Here is a 21,370-nt window from a genome sequence, read left to right as displayed (position 1 = left end):
TCTTTATTGATTTCACCTCTTGAATACATCGTGTAGCTAAGTGAAAATTGTTTTTGATAAAGAGAGAAAAAAAGTTACTTACTTGCGATTTTTTCATAATTTCTTGAATGAAGTATCTGTACTGTATATCCAAGAGGTGAAAACGAAAAGAGTTTGTTACTTACTTACAAATATTTTCATAATTTCTTGAATGAAATTTCCGTATTGTGTATCCAAGAGTTGACTTCAAGAAAGAAATTGTTACTTACTGAGAATTTTTTCATAATTTCTTGAATTAAATTTCTACATCTTGTATCTAAGTCATGAAAACAATAAAGAGTTTGTTACTTACTTGGAATTTTATCATAATTTCTCGAACGAAATGTCTTTTTTGTTTATCCAGCAGGTGAATTCAAGAAAGAATTTGCTACTTACTTACAATTTTTTCATAATTTCTTTAATGAACTGTCTTTTTATTTACCCAGGAGGCGAATTCAAGAAAGAATTTGCTTCTTACTTAAAATTTTTGATAATTTCTTAAATGAAATTTCTGCATTGTGTATCCATGAGGTAACATGAGTGTGTTACCTATTTACAATTCCTTCATAATTTCTTGAATGAAATTTTAGTATTGTGTATCCAATAGGTGAAAACAATAAAGACTTTATTACTTACTTGCGATTTTATTATGATTTCTTGAATTAAATATCTGTATTGTGTCCAGGAAGCGAATTCAAGAAAGCTATTGTTACTTACTTACAATTTCTTCATAATTTAATGAAATGAATAAAACTATTCTAAAGAATGAAGACGGGTTAAGCTTAAAGATATTTATTACTTAAACGTATTAACATATTTTTGAAAGAATTTGCTACTTACTTACAATTTTTGATAATTTCTTAAATGAAATTTCTGTATTGTGTATCCATGAGGTAACTTCAAGAAAGAGTTTGCTGCTTACTTTGAATTTCGTCATAATTTCTTGAATGAAATGTCTTTTTTTATTTATTCAGGAGGCGAATTCAAGAAAGAATTTGTCCCCATGTGTCTGACAATAGATATATGCAAATTCCTTTTCTTACATCTCCAACGTTTTATTAGACATTCTAAACGTTTGAAATGCTAGCTTACTCTAAAAATAATGAACACATAACAATGTAATGCATAATATATTTTTAATGAAATAATGCTATGTAGAATATTAATACAAAAAATATATTACGATACATTATTAATATCAATGATTAACTTTGGACATTTTGAATCTGTTCCATAAAATAGTTCACCATGTTCTCTCTTGATATTATAGCTATTGTCTTCTCTTAGTTCGTAATCAGTAGAATAATCATTATTCCATTTTGAGTCATACACAATTTTTACTGGTTTCTCATCAACAGGCTCAATATGCTTTTCGTCTTTGGTATTATTTGGTTCAATGACTGTTTAATAAATGGCAGTAACGTTTGCTGGTGCTTTGTTTTTCATCGATTCATCTTTATATTCCATCGTGATATTTTCTGACAATGCCCTTTTTATTTTTATGGTATTTTAACTGTATATTATCACACTAATTTTACAAAGGAAAAATATTATTCATGTAGAAAATATATGGTTTAAGATATTATTATGAGAGTATGAATTTATTTTATTGATCTTACGTTGAATTATAATACCCGACAGGTGACGATTGGATGTATAAGTAGCTAGTGTGTTACCTGCAATAGTAGCAAGGAGTTTTACTCTATTATCAACGATTATTTTTATGTTGGCATTCTATTTGAGTGCAATCATCTCTTGAGATCTAAATCTCGCAAAAAAAAAAAAATAAGAGTTTAATTTTTTCTGTAGTAAAAATAAATTTAATTAATTTATGTCATGACAATGAATTAATAAATATCAAATAGTTCTAACACCTTTACTTGTTTCCAAGTTTATATATTTCTCTTTGTCAGCATTCAATGCTACAATAACCTTGTTATGTAAACACACTTTATTAAAATGCTCCATCTTCACTTTTTTTTTAAAGATATGACTTATGTGTTTATCGTTCTACTGCGTAAAAAATACTGATTTAATACATGCAATAGATTAGGTAGTGTCAATATCCGGTCATAGAATACCAGTGGGAAAGTCAAATCGTGTCTCTGACCAATCACAGAGCGCAATTGTTAGAACTGTAAGCATATTTTGACATTTTAAGTAATGTACAAAAATAAAAAAATTAATAAAGTTGAAAAATTTCTAAGTTTAAAAAAAGTTTGAATTAAACACTTTTACGATATCGAGTGTATTTAATGAAAAGAATAAAAACCACACGGAATCAGGCAACAGAGTCTCTCAATCCCCGTAAAGCTCTTTTAAAAGATACAAAAACTACTTATTTAACACAAAAATTTCGTTTTTAATGACCACCAAGTAAAGAAAAACCACCCGGAATCCGGCAACTGAGTCTCTCAATCCCCGCAAAGCTCTTTTAAAAGATACTAAAACTACTTATTTAACAAAAAAATTACGTTTTTAATGACCACCAAGTAAAGAAAAACCACACGGAATCAGGCAACTGAGTCTCTCAATCCCCGTAAAGCTATTTTAAAAGATAAAAAAACTACATATTTAACAAAAAAATTTCATTTTTAATGACCACCAAGTAACGAAAAATCACAAGGTATCCGGCAACTGAGTCTCTCAAACCCCTTAAAGCTCTTTTAAAAGATACAAAAACTACTTATTTAACAAACAAATTTCATTTTTATTTACCACCAATTAAAGAAAAACCACACGGAATCAGGCAACTGAGTCTCTCAAACCCCTTAAAGCTCTTTTAAAAGATACAAAAACTAATCATATAACACAAGAAATTTCGTTTTTTATTAACACCAAGTAAAGAAACAACCACACGCAATCAGGCAACTGAGTCTCTCAAACCCCTTAAAGCTCTTTTAAATGATACAAAACTACTTATTTGACACAAAAATTTCTTTTTTAATGACAACCAAGTAAAGAAAAACCACACGGAAATAGGCAACTGAGTCTCTCAATCCCTGTAAAGCTCTTTTAAAAGATACAAAAACTACTTATTTAACACAAAAATTTCGTTTTTAATGACTACCACGTAAAAAAAAATCACACGGAATCAGGCAACTGATTCTCTCAAACCCCTTAAAGCTCTTTTAAAAGATACAAAAACTACTTATTTAACACAAAAATTTCGTTTTTAATGACCACCAAGTAAAGAAAAACCACACGTAATTAGGAAACTTAGTCTCTAAATCCCCTTAAAGCTCTTTTAAAATATAAAAAAACTACTTATTTAACACAAAAATTTCTTTTTTAATGACCACCAAGTAAAGAAAAACCACATGGAATCAGGCAACTGAGTCTCTCAAACCCCTTAAAGCTCTTTTAAAAGATACAAAAACTACTTATTTAACACAAAAATTTCGTTTTTAATGACCACCAAGTAAAGAAAAACCACTCGGAATTAGGCAACTGAGTCTCTCAAACCCTGTAAAGCTCTTTTAAAAGATACAACAAATGACCACCAAGTAAAGAAAAACTACACGGAATCAGGGCAACTGAGTCTCTCAAAACCCTTAAAACTCTTTTAAAAGATACAAAAACTACTTATTTAACACAAAAATTTCGTTTTTAATGACCACCAAGTGAAGAAGAACCACACGGAATCAGGCAACTGAGTCTCTCAATCCCCGTAAAGCTCTTTTAAAATATACAAAAACTAATTATTTAACACAAATTTCGTTTTTAATGACCACCAAGTAAAGAAAAACTACACGGAATCAGGCAACTGAGTCTCTCAAACCCCTTAAAGCTCTTTTAAAAGATACAAAAACTACTTATTTAAAACAAAAATTTCGTTTTTAATGACCAACAAGTAAAGAAAAACCACACGGAATCCGGCAACTGAGTCTCTCAATCCCCGTAAAGCTCTTTTAAAACTGTGACAAGCTCAACCACGACAAAGCACTACTCTCGTGGAACTCAATCCCCATTTAACTCAACCCCCGTGCAACTGAACCCCCTTGTAACTGAACCCCTGTATAACCGAAACCCCCTTGTAACTGTACCCACTTTAACTGAACTCTCATGCAACTCAACCCTCCATGCAACCCATCTCCCTCAAAACACTTTTCAGTCATTTTCTCGTTAAATTGACAATACGCTCCAAAACATCACTTGTGTATTATACAGTACATAATCATGGCATCTCCTCCCATTCACAAATCGCCTTACCCCTTTTTTTGCAAAGGTTAATCAAACATCTCCGATTGTAAAAGCATAAAAAAATTTTCCAATCACTAATTACCCCTTTTTTGCAAATGCTAAACAAGAAAAAAAAACTGTCTGCTTTTCAAAAACTTGTCCGTTAAAACTCGAAACAAGACGCGCTGGTTTTATAATACAGCTTTAATTAATTGCGTAAATTTCTTGGCAAAGAGTGTAATGACCTGTAGAATAGAATACCTACCAGAAAGCAAATTACATGGAAATTGCTATACGTCCCGTAGAAATGTTTTCCTATACGTCCCGTAGAATCCAGACGAGACATACTACTTATTTTTACTGCTATATCACGCTTACGGACGGTAGAATTGATAAAAATGACGTATATATGATCAATAGCTTTCAAATGAGCCATTAAAAACCACTAAAAAAAATGCTAGTAGCCCACTAGCCCCAGCTTTTCCACTTGAGACATGGCACCAAAAGTGCCGTTTTTATTGCCATTTGGAACTTGCTCTTAGTTGACTTTATGGAAAGGACGCAGATATGAGCAGTATATTTTATATGAGTTATTGAAAATCTGTCTTAATACCTGCGATACCAATACGCCCAATAACAATAGGCCAATACCAATACGCGTGATATCAATATGTCCGATACTAACACAGTGTGCATCCCTTTCCGAAGGAAATAAGGAGGGTCATATCATCACAAAAACCAAAGATATTTGACTTTTGAACCATATTGAAGAAAATGGCTATCTCAAAACTGTGATTGGATGACTTTGGGGGGAGGAAAAAAAGCTGACTCCAGCTACCGCTGCAACCATGAATAATTGGGATGGGAGGGGAGGGTAAACAGGAGGGCTTCTTGTAAACCTCCAGGGAAGAGTTTCGGAACATAATTATTACGATGATACCGTTTTATGCTTCCGAGATTTTGCACCACATAGGTGGCACCAAAAGTGCTGTTTATAGTGCTATATCGCACTTACGGATGGTAGAATTGATAAAAGCACGTATATATGAGTAATAGCTTTAAAATGAGCCATTAAACGCCTCTCTAAAAAGTTCCCGTGGCCCACGGGCTCCAGCCTTTGCACTTTAGACTTGCCACCAAAAGTGCCATTCGGCACTTGCAGATATTGGGATTTACAGGAAGAAAGTAGACATGAATGATATTAGCTATTAAATATCGGTCTACGATGTTCTGGTAGCCCGATAGCCCGAACCTTTGAGAAATGGCACAAAAAGTGACAATTTCAGTGCCATGTGGCGCTTAAAGAGTATACGGGAGGGGTTCTGGAAAATTTCCAAATAATGGTTTTGGACCATAACTGTTACAGTGGTACCGTTTTACACTTCGAAGCATTTCAACTTAAGGTGTGGGACAAAAGGTGCCGTTTTTGTGCTATTTGGCACTTACGGATGGCAGATACGAGCAATAGCTTTCAAATCAGCCATTAAACATTCAAATTAGCCATTAAAGAAGTTCTTGCAGCTCACTAGCCCCTAGCTTTTCCACTTGAGACATGGCATCAATAATGCAATTTTTAGTTCCATTTAGCACTTGCAGGTGGTGGAGAAGTTTATAAAGAAAATGTAGATATGAGAAATAACTTTTATATGAGCTATTAGACACCTGTCTTGTGTAGTCCGCTGGCCCACTTCTTGAGAAATGGCACAGAACGTGCCATTTTTGTGCCATATGGCACTTGCATATAGTGGAATTTATGGAAAGCAGTAGATGTGATAAATAAATTTCCAATGAGCTATTAAGCATCTCTACGTTGCTCTGGTAAACCTCTAGCCCTGGAAAAAAAAAAGAAAGGGAGAGACAGATCAGAGCTTCCCATGCAAAAAAGTGATTTTCCTTGTTGTTCAAGGTTGGAGACTATAATTTCCCTGAACAAGGTTTTCAACTATGCTGATTCCAACGGTATACTTTTTATTTTGATCTGACGCCATTTTCAAAGGATTTCAGTTTGTTTTTTTTTAATCACCATAAATTTCTTTTCGCGACAAACTTTAATTTAAATACGAACGGAAAAAAAATTGCTATTCCTGAATCAGTATCAAATGTTAATTTTTTTCACTAGGCAGTTTTTTTCTAAATGTGTTTTTTAACTTTTGGTTACTGTGGGCTGCTGTTCGCTCTTTACTAGGTTGCAGCTACCGCTGCAACCATGACCCGTAATGTGTTTCAATTTAGTTTAACTTCCCTTTCCCTGTGTTCAGCAGAAGCAGTAGTTTGAATGGTAGCAGTAGTAATAGTAGTAGTAGTAGTAGCAGTATCAGTAGTAGCGAGCCCACATTGCCTTTTGGTCAATTGATCTTCCCTCTAATCATTCTCTGGAAGATCCAACTCAATACACTTCCATTCTCGAGATACACCCTTTTTACAATCTGCACGCATATAGTGTGTTTTGGTTTAGTGCAATTTACCCCTCAATATTCTCTAAATTTGTCAAATTCATACCCTTAGCCATACGGCCCTCCAAAGGTAAAAGTACGTATATGCACAATTTTTCACTTCTCGACTTAATGCCACCACCATACTAAAAAAAATGTGCTGAATCGAATGGTATATGTAAGAAGGCTCTAGTCCAAATATTAACGGAAATAGCATATGGATAAAGTACGTATCTGAAAAATTTCTGGGCGCATCCAAAGGTAAAAGTACGTATCTGTGTAGATACGTACTTTCACCCTTGGTACGTACTTTTGCCTTTGGCCGGCACATTAAAATGAGAAAGGAAACCAAAGGTCAAAGTACGTATATGTCATGATTCAGCACAATCATCATTGTTTGTTTACCAGAGCAGAGCTGAACAACCAGCAACTCTGAGCTATTAAAGAGTACTGGCATATAGAATGTCAAGAGGCTTTCTAAATTTACAGAGAGCGTTGGTTATACAAAAGGAAAGAGATTTAAGGTAAGAAAATTTTGCTTCATGCTATTTTGGAACCTTTTCTCCAAGTAGGCCTAAACCCTCTGGTAAAACCCCATCTGTACTACCAGGTAGGTACAACAGACCCGCTACAACCAGTTTACACAGCTAGCTATGTAGCTGTCGAATTAGTACAGGAGAGCAGCGTCATACCAAATTACCAACCAACCACCTAAAGCCATTTTTTTAGTATTGCCTACAAACATGACTTACCTTTGAAATAAAATAAAAAACAAGGGATGCATCAAAATAACCCCTAGAACCTTCTCTGTCATCTGAGATAATCAGGGATTAGTTTGGTCAACTATTACAACATTGAGAAAAAATTGAGGGCCTCTAAATATTGCTTACCTTAGAAACAAAAAAAAATGTATCAAAATAGCCCTAGAACCCCCTCTTTCATCTGAGATAATCAAGGTTGATAACAAGTTCTTAGAATTCCAATTTTTCAGGACATTGGCATGTCAAGCAAGTACAAATGAGGCATCAACTTCAAATACCGACTTGCCATCTTCCAGTGAAGAGCAACGAGGAGCTAGTTCCTGTTCCCCCCCAGAAATCATCCAGATAAATCAAACAACAGACATATCACCCAATTTTTCTGGACATTCTCGATCAAGGGACACCACTGATGGAGAAGCTAAAACTAAGGCACAGTTAAAACACTTTGCTGATGAAGAATTCGAAAAAGAAAGATTTAAGAATAGGTGACAGTGATGAGTCTGATATTGACTGTGATGACCTTGAAGGCAAATTTGAGTCTTCTGATGATGAAAAGCAGACAACTTCGAAGAAGAAGAAAAGCTCTTTACAGATTTAGTTCCTTTTTCGGTCAGTAATCATCTTACATCAGATCATCCAGAGTACATTCTGATCCATTTTCCTACCGATCCTTTCCTGCCCTTGGAAGATTCGGCTTCGGATGCAGCAGCTTATGAGACCCAAGATGACCAGCTAAATTTGGACAATCAACCATCTAATGAAAGCAACAATGCTGTTTGTGAACCTGATTCCTCAGACCATGTCATGTGTGTAATTGACGCTGTAGCAGCAAGGTCTGTGGGACAAGATAGAGAAAATAGACGTGAAGAAAATGGTGGAGGAGAAGGAAGGTCTATTGTTGACCTTACTCCAAAACGAGTTCGCTCAGAAAAAGATAAATTTGAAAGAGATGTTAAGAAGTATCCATTTCCTGACGAACCTGGCTGTAAATCTAACAAATGTACAAACTCATGTTTGAAGTTTTCCAGTGTAGAATTCAGGAAAATTTATGACACATGTTGGAGCAAAGAATATAAATCAAGACAAATGTGGCTCGCTTCTTTGCTGACATTCCTACCAGTTAAAAGAAGGACTATTGCCCCAGAAGCTGCGTGTAGAAAAAAAACTACAGTTAGGTACAGTCTTCCCAGAAATTCGAATGACGACCCCACACTTACCCCAAAATTTGAAAACTTGCCAGTTTGCAAGTCTACATTCCTTGGTTGTCTAGGATTAGGCAAGAATGACAGAGTGATTTTTACAATCAAGTCAAAAATTGAAAGGGATGCTCTTGGGAATGAGCTCAAGGACGGAAGGGGCCATAAAGTGGCAGGGCCACCAAACAAAGTTGATCGAAGCCTTGTGATGCAGCACATTGAAAGCTTTCAGCCAGCAATTCCACACTATCGTCGAGCTCACGCTCCAAATGTTCGGTACCTTTCTCGTGATTTGAGCTACAAATTTATGGCAGAAGACTTTAATGAAAAATATCCAGCAAATAAAATCTGTGATGAGACATATAGGAAGATTCTTAATGGTATGAAAGTATCATTGTGCATGCCCCAAAGTGACAGCTGTGACATTTGCACACTATTAAAAGAGAAAGTAGGGGCTGCGAGAACTCCTGGTACAAATGGTGAGGCAACCGAGAAAGAGACTGAACTGTACAGAAAGCACATAGATCTTGTTGAACAGGTTTCAAAAGCATTTTCTGAAGATAAGCAGAAATACGAAAAAGATTCAACTACCATGTTGTTCACCGTGGACCTACAAAAAGTGTTATTGCTTCCCATCATGCACAGCAGAAAGGAGGCCTTTTTTCTATCAAGACTCGTGTGTTTTAATGAGACGTTTGCCCCCGTTAAGGCCACCCAACAAAACCAGAACCTTTGCGTTGTTTGGAACGAATCTCGACAAGGACGTGATGCACCTGATATAGGTAGTGCCTTCCACAAGGTCTTAAAGATGAATAGGGATATCTTGCACTTCATTTTTTATACTGACAATTGCTGTGCCCAGAACAAAAATTGTACAATTTTTAGTGAATTTGTACTGATAGTCAACAGTGAAGGAGGACCTGAAACGATTCGTATCAAGTATCTAGTGAAAGGCCATACGCACATGGGGGCTGACTCCATACACGGATCGATTGAGTCTCGAATTCGAAAAAGGGATGTTCTTGACTTTGAGGATTTGTGCGACACCATAGAAAAAAGTAGAAAATTCACGAAAGCCGTGAAAATGGACATAGAAGACTTTTGCCAGTGGAAAAGCTTAAAAGCTCCTGGCATCGTCATGAAGAACTTGGGCGTGACCATTGATGAGTTCAGTGAGGTCTGTTTTAAGAAGGGAAAAACAGAACTGTTCTATAAAACTAGCCCTGAGGGTGAAGAAAAGAGTCTAAGTTTTGTGCCAAAAAAGCTGGTTAGTACAATAAAAGAGGCAAAGTATCCTTTGCCAGATCCGATTCTTGGCGCAAGGGGGTAAAGCCAGAAAAGAAAAAGGCCATCTTAGAAAAACTTGTACCTTTTATGAATGAGAATCGCCGTACATTTTGGCGCACTATGCCTTCATCAACAGCTTCTGTCGATTTGCTGAAGCACGGCTGTGTTTCTTAGCTGCCTGCAGTATTTCAGTGATTTCTTTTTATTTTTTTTATTTTTTAACTTCTAATTATTTGAATAAAAAAATGACTTGTTGTACATGCTTCATACGTGGTTTTACCTTCGGTATACGTCATAGATACGGGGTTTTGGGCAGAGTAAAAGTGCGTTTTATGTTTTATACAGACTTTTACCTTTGGGACTTCATTCGAATTCGAGTCTCAAGTCAAAGGTAAAAGTACGTATATGTCATATACGCACTTTTACCTTTTGAGAGCGCCTCTTTATATGAGTAACGGTCCAATGGTAAAAGTACGTATCTACTGTTTCAGGCTTCGGGGCAGTAATAATAGAAAATTTTACTTAAAAATATGAAATCCCCATATTTGTTTACCTATTTAACTAATTTCCAGAATTAGCCAGTGTCCAGTTTCACCGTAAACCGTATTTGAAGCTCTCAAAAGTACTCAAACTTTGAGCCGTGATTTATCGAAATAATGAAAAGTGTAGATACGTACTTTTACCTTTGGAGGGCCGCATAGTTGTGCTAGTATCATAGTAGTATTAGGAGGAGAAGTAGTAGTAGTAGCGTGCAAATATCGGCTTTTTGGTCAACTGATCATCCCCCCTCATCTTTCACTGAAAGTTCCAACTTAATACCCTCGTTAGTTACACCCTTTTGACAGCCTCTATGCAAATAATGTGTTTCTATTTAGTTCAACACTCCCTTTTGAAGGCTTCACCTGACTTTCTTCTGTGTTGTTGAACACTAAAGGTCAAACATGCCTTCTTTCCCAATAACAAATAATATATGTAAAATGGACAAATTGCATAACTTACAGCCCTTGTCCCGAGGGTTGTGGGGGGTTGAAGTCCCAAAAGACATAGTTACTAGACCTTTCAACTAGGGTCCGATCGATATATCGCCCGACTGATATTATCGAGCCGATATGATGGTCAGTATCATAATAGGATATCGGAAATAAAATACAGGTTATCGGCCGATATATTTGTTTTTCATGCGCAACTTGTCCAAAAGATGACACCAGAGATCTTCAGGTAATTTTGCTTTTCCTGTCCTAGGGGGTGGAGCCACCAGCTAAGTCTGACCATGGTGGAGAGAGCAGCAGAGATTAGTCATCAGGGTTGCCACCGAGATTACGTTCGTACCATTATTGGTACGTTTTAAATATTGTGGTAAGTTTTACGTTACGGTCCTAAAAACGTTACATTTTTGTTACGTTTTTGAATTTATGGTACAATTGCGTTACGCTTTTAAATAATAAACAAGTTTTATCTTTTCTGAGTAATATATTTTTTCCCCCTGTGAAAAAATTCGCTGTTCACATTTTAATTACACTGACATGAGTATCGACATTCTTTCAAATCGCAGTCATTTAGTCTTATAACACAATCCCTCGTCTATTCGAATGAGAAAATACCCACTTTGGGTACTAAGTTAAGAACAATCTCTCTCGACCAAAGATTATCATTCGCTTAGGGACAAGTGACAAAATTCAGTTAGTCACCAACTTTCATCAGTTGGTTTTGAACTTGAATCTTGTTCTCCAAGCAGTGATATGGAAATTATATTGAAAATTAACAAACTGAAGCCAGGAAGGAAAATTTTTCATAAAAATAGGTAAATAATGGAAGAAGCTTTTTTCTTTATAATTTCTTTTTAAATATGTGATTATAGGCTATATGTATTTTTCTTCGGGTAACAACACTAAAAACCTCACCCCCCCCCCACGGCCGTACCCCGGATTTTTTTTGTACGGGTTTTAAAACAATTATTTTTTGGGGGGGGGGGGGGGTTACACAAAAAAACTTCAACAACGAAGACAAACTCTGTTTATAGCAGTATTTGCTACGTTTTAACGAGTGAAACAAACCGTTCGGGGGGGGGTTGAACCCCCCCTCCTCCCCTCTGGGGCCGGTGGTTGTTCTTCCCGGCGGAGTGGGCGAACGTTATCTCTGATCAGAGAACAAAGTCGATCTCATTACATGTGATGAGGAATGACTGATATTAAAAGAATATATGAAGCTGTAAAAATGAGCCATTTTTTTGGTTATAACCAAGGCTATATCCAAGCGTTGAGGAGGGGTTGGATTAGTTGAGCGGGAATTTTTGATTTCCTGCTAGACTTTTTCCATGCATCATGGTCACTTTTTTTACACTTTACCCCCCACACATTCTGACGTCCCATATATAACTGTATAAATATATTTCATCGTTGTGTCGAATCTTGTGATGGCATCCTCACTTGTAATATTCTTTCATTTTCTTTTATATTGTAAAGTAAGAATTTGATTGGTTGATTTCCTTTAATATATTCGAATTTTAATGCGAGTTTCTTTTATATTGGTTTTTCTTCATTTGTTTTGCTGAGGACGGCCATTGGATATAGGGTCGAAATATTCATTTAAAGTTACGTTCCAATATATTATATAAAAATTTTCCTATTGTTCTGCTTATTGTTTATCTGGGTGGATTTTTAATGAGACTTCGGGAAAGTATATTTTTAAAATTATTCCGGAAAACAAAGCCCCCCCCCTTAATTACCGCCTGTGATAAAAAAGCTAGTGCACTCAGCGTTGAAAAGAGACTTTCCTATCAAAAGTTACGAAAAAGTTACGTTTTAAGAGTTGGGACTGTACGAAATGTTTTGGTCTGGTGGCAACCCTGTTAGTCATTTGTTGTCAATACTTGTCAATGCACACCTGGTGCAGCAATGTTCTAAATGTATGGTGACTTCAAGAACGTATTACATAAAAACAACAATTTTTTTTAACTGAAAGTAAGGAGCGACATTAAAACTTAAAACGAACAGAAATTATTCCGAATAAGAAAGGGGCTGTCCCCTCTTCAACGCATCGCTCTTTACGCTAAAGTTTGACTCTTTCTTCACAACTCTATTTTTTAAAACAATAAAAAACTTTAGCGTAAATAGCGAGGGATTGAGGCATTTAGGAGAGCGAGGCTGTTCGTTTTAAGTTTTAGTGTCGCTCCGTACTTTCAGTGAAAAAAAACTTGTTTTTTGAATTTAATTTCTGAAAGTTTTTGAATTAATACAGATTTTGATTTTGGCTTACCGTACATGAATGATTAAAGTAAGATTTGCATATCAATTTTACTATTTTTTGGCTATATGGCTTTCTTGAAAGTTGATTAATTTTATTTACAAACATTTTTATTAGTAATAAATATTCGTAACTTACGAATTAACTTACGTAACGAACTTCTATATTCGTATATTTTTATTATGTATATTAGAGATTCTGCCCCCTAATCAATGCCTCGCTCTTTACGCTAAAGTTCAAATTTTGTTCCAATTATTTAAGAAATAGCATAAATACGAAAAAAAAAAAAAAAAAAAAAAAAAAAAAAAAAAAAAAAAAGTATAAAAGTATTTTCAATATAATGCATTTCAACATTTCAAAGACTCAACACACACACACACACAAAACAAAAATAAAGAAGAGAAAAAAAAACATAATTAAAACACCCAAACAAAAAGCGATTTTTATGAGACCCCCTCCCACCCCCAAACAAAAAAAAAAAGATTTAAGACAATCCAATAGATTAAACCAGATTCCAAAAATATATTTGAAACCAAGCCACAAAAAATATTAGACAAACACAATACCCCTCGCATCAAACGTTTCAAACCCAGGCTAGAGTCCTTGATCACAAAGGCCGTTAATTAGAATAAATAGCTCTTATGAAAGTACTAACAAAAACTTTAGCGTAAAGCGCAAGGTATTGACTAGGGGTCGGACCGAACCATATACGTAATAATTTCTGTTCGTTTTAAGTTTTGATGTTGATCCTTACTTTCAGTTGAAAAACTTGTTTTTTTTATTTAATTCCATCCCCCCACCCACTACCAGAAAAAATCCCCCCTGAAAATGTCTGTATTTTTCCGAATAACCAATACTATGTGTAAACATTGGGCAAAGCTCATAACTTACTGCCCTTCCCCCGGGGACTGTGGGGGATTAATTATCCTCAAAGACACAGTTATTATACTTTTCGACCATGCTGAACAAAATGACTATCTCAAAATTTTGATCGGGTGACTTTGGGAAAAAAAGAGCGTGGGAGGTGGCCTAGTTGTCCTCCATTTTTGTTTACTTAAAAAGAGCACTAGAACTTTTAATTTCCGATCGAATGAGCTCTCCTGCGACATTCTAGGACCACTGGGTCGATTCGATTTTCCCTGAAAAAAAAAATACAAGCATCCGTGATCTTTCTTCTGGCAAAAAATACAAAATTCCAAATTTTTGCAGATAGGAGCTTGAAACCTCTACAGTACGGTTCCCTGATACGCTGAATCTGATGGTTTGATTTTCATTAAGGTTCTGTGACTTTTAGGGGGAGTTTCCCCCTTTTTTCGAAAATAAGGCAAATTTTCCCAATCGCGTAACTTTTGATGGGTACAGCATAAAAATCTGATTCTTTTGATGTATCTATTGGTATCAAAATTCTGTTTTTTACGAGTTTTGGTTACTATTGTGCCGGGTCGCTCCTTACTTACTGTTCGTTACCACGAACTCTTTGATATGTTCTACCAAACAAATAAAAAAAAAATACAATAAACCATACGGTTTCTATTTAATGAATGTTCACTTGCATGGTGAAAGATCCAAGATTCAACCGGTTAAAAACATGATATCCAGTCAGGGACGCAGCTAAGGGGAAGAGGGGGTGTTGTAAGGGGGGTTGTCGCCATCAGGTGCAGACACCTTGAACAATTTACCTATTTACCTTGGAAATTTAGCTTGTGTGTCCGCATTTGTGGGCAAAGAGGAGAATTTTTTCAACACATTCTATAAATCCCTCCTCCAAACTTCAGACTCTAGCTGCACCCCTGTATCTGGTGTGCCTAGAATAAATATTATAGTAAAAGACCATATCATATGTATGTAAAATAAAGTTTTCAAATTAATATGTGAATGATTAAAATTCAAAGTCCCTTTATCGAAATTTGGATTTGAATAATCCATTTCAATAAATATCTTACGTTTCTTTCAATCAGAGTTTCATGTATTTGTGTTTTTGTGTATCTAACCCGGCTACTTTAATTATTTTTTTTTATTTATCACTTCCGAAAATATCCGTCATTTCTTTTGTGCGCTCAGAAGCCGCTGATCAGAAAAGGTAAAGAAAAATCAAACAACTCTTGTAAATGGCCTAATTTTTCGAACCCATATGGGGGGTTTAAACTTTAGGTAAGCTATTTTCCGGAGCGGAATTTATTGGTAAATTATATCGGTTTCGTACTGGTGCGATACCGATACATTGGTATCGGACCCCAAAAATCTATATCGGTCGGGCCCCACTTTCGACTATGCTGAACAAAATAGCTATCTCAAAATTCTAATTGGACGTGTTTGGGGAATTAATCTGCGTGGTAGGGGAGCTGTTCACCCTCCAATCACTTTTGACTCTTAAAAAGAACACTAGAACTTTGAAACTTCAATCGAATGAGCTCCATGTGAGGTTTCTACGACCACTCTTTTCTTTGAGAAATGCCTATGTGAAAAAAATCAATAAATACCTAATACTTTGTGCCCACATTTTTCTTTACTTGGGCAGCGCTTTTGCGTTGTCTATGATTACAAGCGACGTAAGATTTTCAAAAATACTGCTAGAATCTAACGAACCTGCGAAGAAACCTATAGCATTTTTTTTAATATTGACTAATCAAGTTTTAAACTTTCTCCAGATATTCTTCAGTTTTGAACTTAAACTAAAGATATTCATAGACCTTTCATAACTGAGCTAAACTACTGAAATTAAAATGGCAAGTGTAAGGATTGTGTTTTTTTTTAAACCCCTCAGGTGACAAAATTCATACATAAGATATCTATGTATGTTAAACAAAAGGAATTAAAAACATTTAAGTAAGCTACGCACTATTTGGATTCGGAGGTAGTCGACTTATTGGATGAGGGGTTCATCATTGAAAATGGCAAAAATGAAGTGAACTAAATAAAAAATAAAAGAATATATATAAAAGTTTCTAAAAACCTCCAGCTATCAAAGGGATATAGGCCAGGCAACCCCTCTCCTTGGGTACTCACCTGTATTAAAATTAGCAAAAACCAAGTATTTTTGTATCTGCTGCCTCGTTCTTATGTCATATATCTTGTTTGTATGAAACTTTACCTCAAGTAGTTATTAGCGAATGATTTTAGAAGCTAAGTTTGTTTTCCAGCTTCCATTCACACTTAAGGCTTTGTTTTTAATTAGTTCAATTCTAATTTTCATGGATCTAAATACAGAATTGAAAGACCGCCCCGAGTTAAGACATAACATGAACAGAGAAAATTCGTTCTTATTTTAAACGGTACACTAATATAAGGCGAGGCTATTTGCATTACAACAGTAATCTCTTTACCTTTATAAATAAGAAACGAAATATTTTTCTTCAAATTAAAGTAAAGAGTGATATTAAAACTTAAACGGGGGTGGTAGCTCCCGTCACATTTAAGGTAATGTTGAGTAGGGTTGTAAAAAACGAAAATAATTGAAATTGAGAAGAGATTGGATTCAAATGAAAGTAACGAGCACATTAAATCTTAAAACAAACAGAATTGTTCTGTGTATGAGGAGGGCAAATTCCTCTTCGACCCTCCATTCTTTACGCTAATGCTTTGCAGTGAAAGCATTCATAAGTGAAATAAATGCGCAATAGACCACCTGCACCATCCATGTTTTAGGACTGACCCAACAATCTTCGTTGGAATGGAGGAAGATTAGAAATTGATTTCCACATCTGCTCCTCCTCAAAATTCATTTTATATTTACTGAGGGTCTCTTCCCTTGCACCCCCAGCCCCCCGAAAGAAAGCAAACATTAAAAAAATGTAAATAAAGTGAAAAATGAGAAATATTCCAATGTAAATACTTTTAAAAACAATGCTCCTGGTAGCACTTACGGCTTCCCCTAGGAAATATCCCTGTGACATTTAGGGTCTTCCCCATCGTCTCCGCCTTTCGTTCAGGTAAGTTTGAGAATATAATCTTTTACGTTAAACAAGAAAAATATAGCCTATTAATAATAAAAGGGCAGATATAATCCCCAACACACATAATACAGGCTTAATTAAAAGGAAGTATTTCCAGGAATGAAGGGAAGTAAGATTTTAGTTTCTATCCCCCCCTCCTTTCCCTCTAAACGTATTTATTTAAAAGCTCGCGGAGAACTGGAAAGTTCAGATATAAAAATTTACTTTTTGAGGCTTCAAGATAAGATAAGATTGATTACTGAAAAACGGCTTTCACAAGCCCAAATAGGCCGAATTCGCACTTTAGCCTATAAACAAAAAAGAACCAAAAACAAACAACAACGAACAAAAAAATACAATTACGTTTATAATAAACACTATACCACGTAAAATTATTAAAAATTATAATACTTAAAAGTGTCGAAAATAATTAAAAGTCATAAAATTAAACGGTCAATGCTGAATCAGCAAAATGTTAAAACCATGAAAACTCGTAAAATTAAAAGAATGAAATAATTAAAACAGAAAATATTTAGTTATGCGACCAAAAAATAGAAAACTCAAAATGATCAAGCAACCTTGGATCAAGCGACCACGTGAATATTGGAATCAAATGCACCGCCCCATGGTACTAATGCCCCGGATGCTGGAAAGGGAAAGTCAGTATATAACTTTTCGATAATCTACATTGTTTGCCTATTTTAGAGTTTTCCATCGGTAGCATTTTCTCCCGGTTTGGGGTCAAATTGTTGTTTTGTGTCACAAAATGTCAGAAACGGCCACTTCGCAGTGCCTCAATCTATTTTTGCTACTTAAAAAGGGCGCTAAAACAATTTAATTTCCGTTCAAATAAGCCTTCTCCCAGTATTTTAAGACGAATGGTTAGAAACGATCACCCCTGGGAAAAACAAGAACAAGAAAAAACAAACATTTAAGCATCTGTGATCATCTGTATCGAAAAAAATGCAAAATTTTGCATTTTTATAGGCAGAAGCTTAAAACTTCATCAATAATTTTTTTTTTAGTTGCTGAATCGAACAATGTGATTTTCATCCAGACCACTCACCATTTTGGGGTGTTTTACCCCTTTTTCACAAATAGGGCGAATTTTCTGATACCTGTAATTTCTGGGGGTGGGGGGGGCCAGCTTTAAATATCGTGAATTTCGCATATTTAGAACGACAGTAAAAAGCCATTTTTGGCTAATTTTTTAGTTACCCTTTTCTAACAGTTCGTTATATTAGACTTTCCAGCTGATTAAACACGAACTTTTTAAACAGTTGGAGCAAATCGCTAAATAAAATAGAAGCAGGGAAAACCTTTTTTCAAGAAGCATTATATTCAATTTTTTTTTTTTTAAAGGCTAAAATGAGCAGTTTTATTGTCGTTTGGAAGTTGGCTTCAAATTCTGAGTGTTGTGATTAATTTTATAAAATGGGTAATAAAAAGCTGTTAATACATACTACCAAGAACTTATTTACTTTAGAAAGCCGACAATTCTTGTTGTCACACAATAGGCTTTTGTAGGCCTTTTAGGCAGACATAGGGTCACGTCAATACCTCAAAAAGTGTCTAAAAATTATAAGGGAAAAATGGGTGTGTACCATTTAATTTTTGTATTCTTTCTTACGCAAGAAATAGAATAATGTGAGGCCTTGGCAAATTTTCACATAATTCTCACGAAATACAGTTCCTCAGAAACAATGTTTACAATTAATTTACCACTTTAAGTTGCTTTATTCACGTAAATTTCTTTTCACCAGGTGAAAATTTACAAGCAATTGTTGTTCTTCACGCTATAGATTATAACCTAGTCGGTTGTATAACTTAAGCGACATGCTATGAATTACAATCTACAAGCAGAACAATCTAACTATACTTAATTTAACTGGAATGTAGTTTTCCAAACTGTCGTTTACCTTCCTGGGTTAAAGCTACTAATAATCAAACCTCAATTGTAGTAGTGTCAATTCATGAAAATAGAGGGGGAATGTGTTTTCCTACTCCTATGGGGAGAGGGGGTATTTTCTCATTTTTCAATGAAATTCTCAAAAAAGGTATTGAATTAAAATACTCTCGAAAATATATTTTTGAAATCTAGAGGGGGAGGGGTATTTATGGACCTGTGCCCTCTGGATTGTTGTATATTTTATAGTTTGGCTTGATTTTGTTTTGTTTTTATAGGGAGTTTTTTTTACTGTGTCATGACATGATAGGAAAAGAGATGTATAGACAGCTTTTTTTACAATACAAAACCTAGCTTTACTTTGTTCCCTGTACAAAAAATAAACATAATAGAATTCCATTAATAAGCATAATGTATGTCATCATGAATTTAAAAAAAAACAACAACGTAATTACCCCATCTCACTGGCCGCTCATGTGTTGAGAACTGTTGATTAAACTTTTTTTAAGGATGTGTGATTGGACGAGGTAGGCTATGAATTCTCCTCCATGTTTCAGATCATCGTGCTCAGATTGTAGAAGTCATTGTTAGATTCGGGTGGAAATTGAAAACTGACTAGACTTCGTAATACCCCAACGTGAAAGTGCGATAATTTTATTTTTAAAGTTGTAATCGGTAGTTTGACAGAACTTGCATTTTGAATAAAACTTCTTTTTTCTAATTTTGTTAATTTATTATAGTACGTTAAAGGTAATATAAGCACTTTTTTAAAAGGTAATACAAGCAACTTTTATTTTAAAAGTTGTAATCGATAGTTTGATAGAACTTACATTTTGAATAAAACTTCTTTTTTATAATTTTGTTAATTTATAATAGTATGTTAAAGGTAATTATTCGGTTAAAAAAAACAGTTTTCCTGCTTTAGTAATTAAAACAAATAAGCACTTGAACAAGGCCTCGGCCCTACTCGGCCTATCCAATCACCTAGGACAAAACGGTATAATCAAACAATCGACAAAAAACGGGTCCATATATATGCAAAAATGCCATTAGTAAATGTAATCAATTGCTTATTTCATTTTGGATCCCAAGTATAAATTGAAAACAGGTGCAGGGAAAATATATATTTTAGAAAAACTGAGAAGTTTAAAGTCTCAAAAAGCAAATGAGAAACCCGAAATAGTAAACACCAATCGATCTATCTGCTCAGTCTATTAGTTAAGAAAGTAAGAAAGTAACCTACACAATCTACTCATTTTTTTTTTAGTTATCGTAGCTCTTGGCAGCATGCAATCGGATATCTTATATGTTGCAAAAATAATAATAAACAATAGTAATAAAGTTTAAGTTTGACAAAGCAGTTTTAATTGGCTCAAATGGTTTTATGAAACTTTTCAACTTATTCAGCACGTAAAATTGTGAAAGAATTTTCAGTGCCTTTTTATATCCACTTTTTTTTTACATCGGGTTTATAACTTGAAGTATTTCCAGAGCCCATTCTAAAGGCTTGTGCCGTGTGAACCTATGGAGGTAATACTCTTTTCAAGGAAATGACTGTATGTACAAGGCTTTATCCGCTTGTCTTTTCTTTGAAGTCTTATTTCCATTTTAACCTTTACAGCACTCTGAATAACTATTTGATGTGGCGGTTCACAAATGACTATCTACAATACCTCTCCAAGGAGTTTTCAGAAGTTCTTGTCGTATTTCGAGCCGAGGTAATGGGTAAGTGGTTAACTTTCTAATTTAAATAATTTCATTTACCTTTCCACTCCTCAAAATTTGCAGAGAGTTGGTGCAAAATGACTTGGAACTTTATTCATCAGTTCCATCTAATGTAAGTTTAGTGTCATAACTTGGAAAACTTGAATGAACAACCTTAACAATTTAAATCTAGCTTAAATGAGAGAGTGTATTAGATGTCAGATGCATCAGATACATAAAGGATGTTTTAGGTTTTATATATTAGAGTCAGTCTTTTAGAAGCGATAGAACATACGGTACTTGGGCACTACATGGGCCTTTACAAGGAAACCAGTCACGAAAAACACATTTTTGACGGGTTAATTCAAGAGACCGCTATAGAGTAATACAATGCATAGCGTGGTTTTCATTGTGTTGCGATATTTAAACTGTTGTTTTTTGGGGTTTAGGGGGGAGGTACCTAGGTTAGGCTTGGTTACGTATTTAATGTATGCTATACTTAACCCCCCCCCCCCCCCACCCACCCTAATGTGCAAATATATAGCCCAAATTTTTTTTATGAACTATTATATATTCATCCTATTTTATTTTATTTCATTGGCATTAACCAAGGTTGACTTTTTAGAAAGGACCATATAATGCACAAGTACCGAACATACTAAATCCATTGGTAGTAAATCGGAAAACATTCACATTGCTTTTAGCTAGT

At 34.9% G+C, this 21,370-nt stretch overlaps 1 protein-coding gene across 1 annotated transcript in view; it reads left to right on the top strand.

Annotated features, from left to right (window-relative positions):
• The window catches only part of LOC148940046 (endothelin-converting enzyme 1-like), a 259,409-nt gene that overhangs the window by 191,976 nt on the left and 46,063 nt on the right, over positions 1-21,370 (top strand). Inside the window, exon 10 of the mRNA XM_089106057.1 lies at positions 20,579-20,682. Coding sequence (XP_088962183.1) covers positions 20,579-20,682 — 104 coding nt within the window. The remainder of the gene's footprint in view (positions 1-20,578; positions 20,683-21,370) is intronic.

Source organism: Artemia sp. Qi Xiang Cuo, chromosome 20 (genome assembly GCF_049724085.1).
Source record: "Artemia sp. Qi Xiang Cuo chromosome 20, ASM4972408v1, whole genome shotgun sequence".
NCBI lineage: Eukaryota > Metazoa > Arthropoda > Branchiopoda > Anostraca > Artemiidae > Artemia > Artemia sp. Qi Xiang Cuo.
This window is presented reverse-complemented; position numbering and strand designations above follow the sequence as displayed.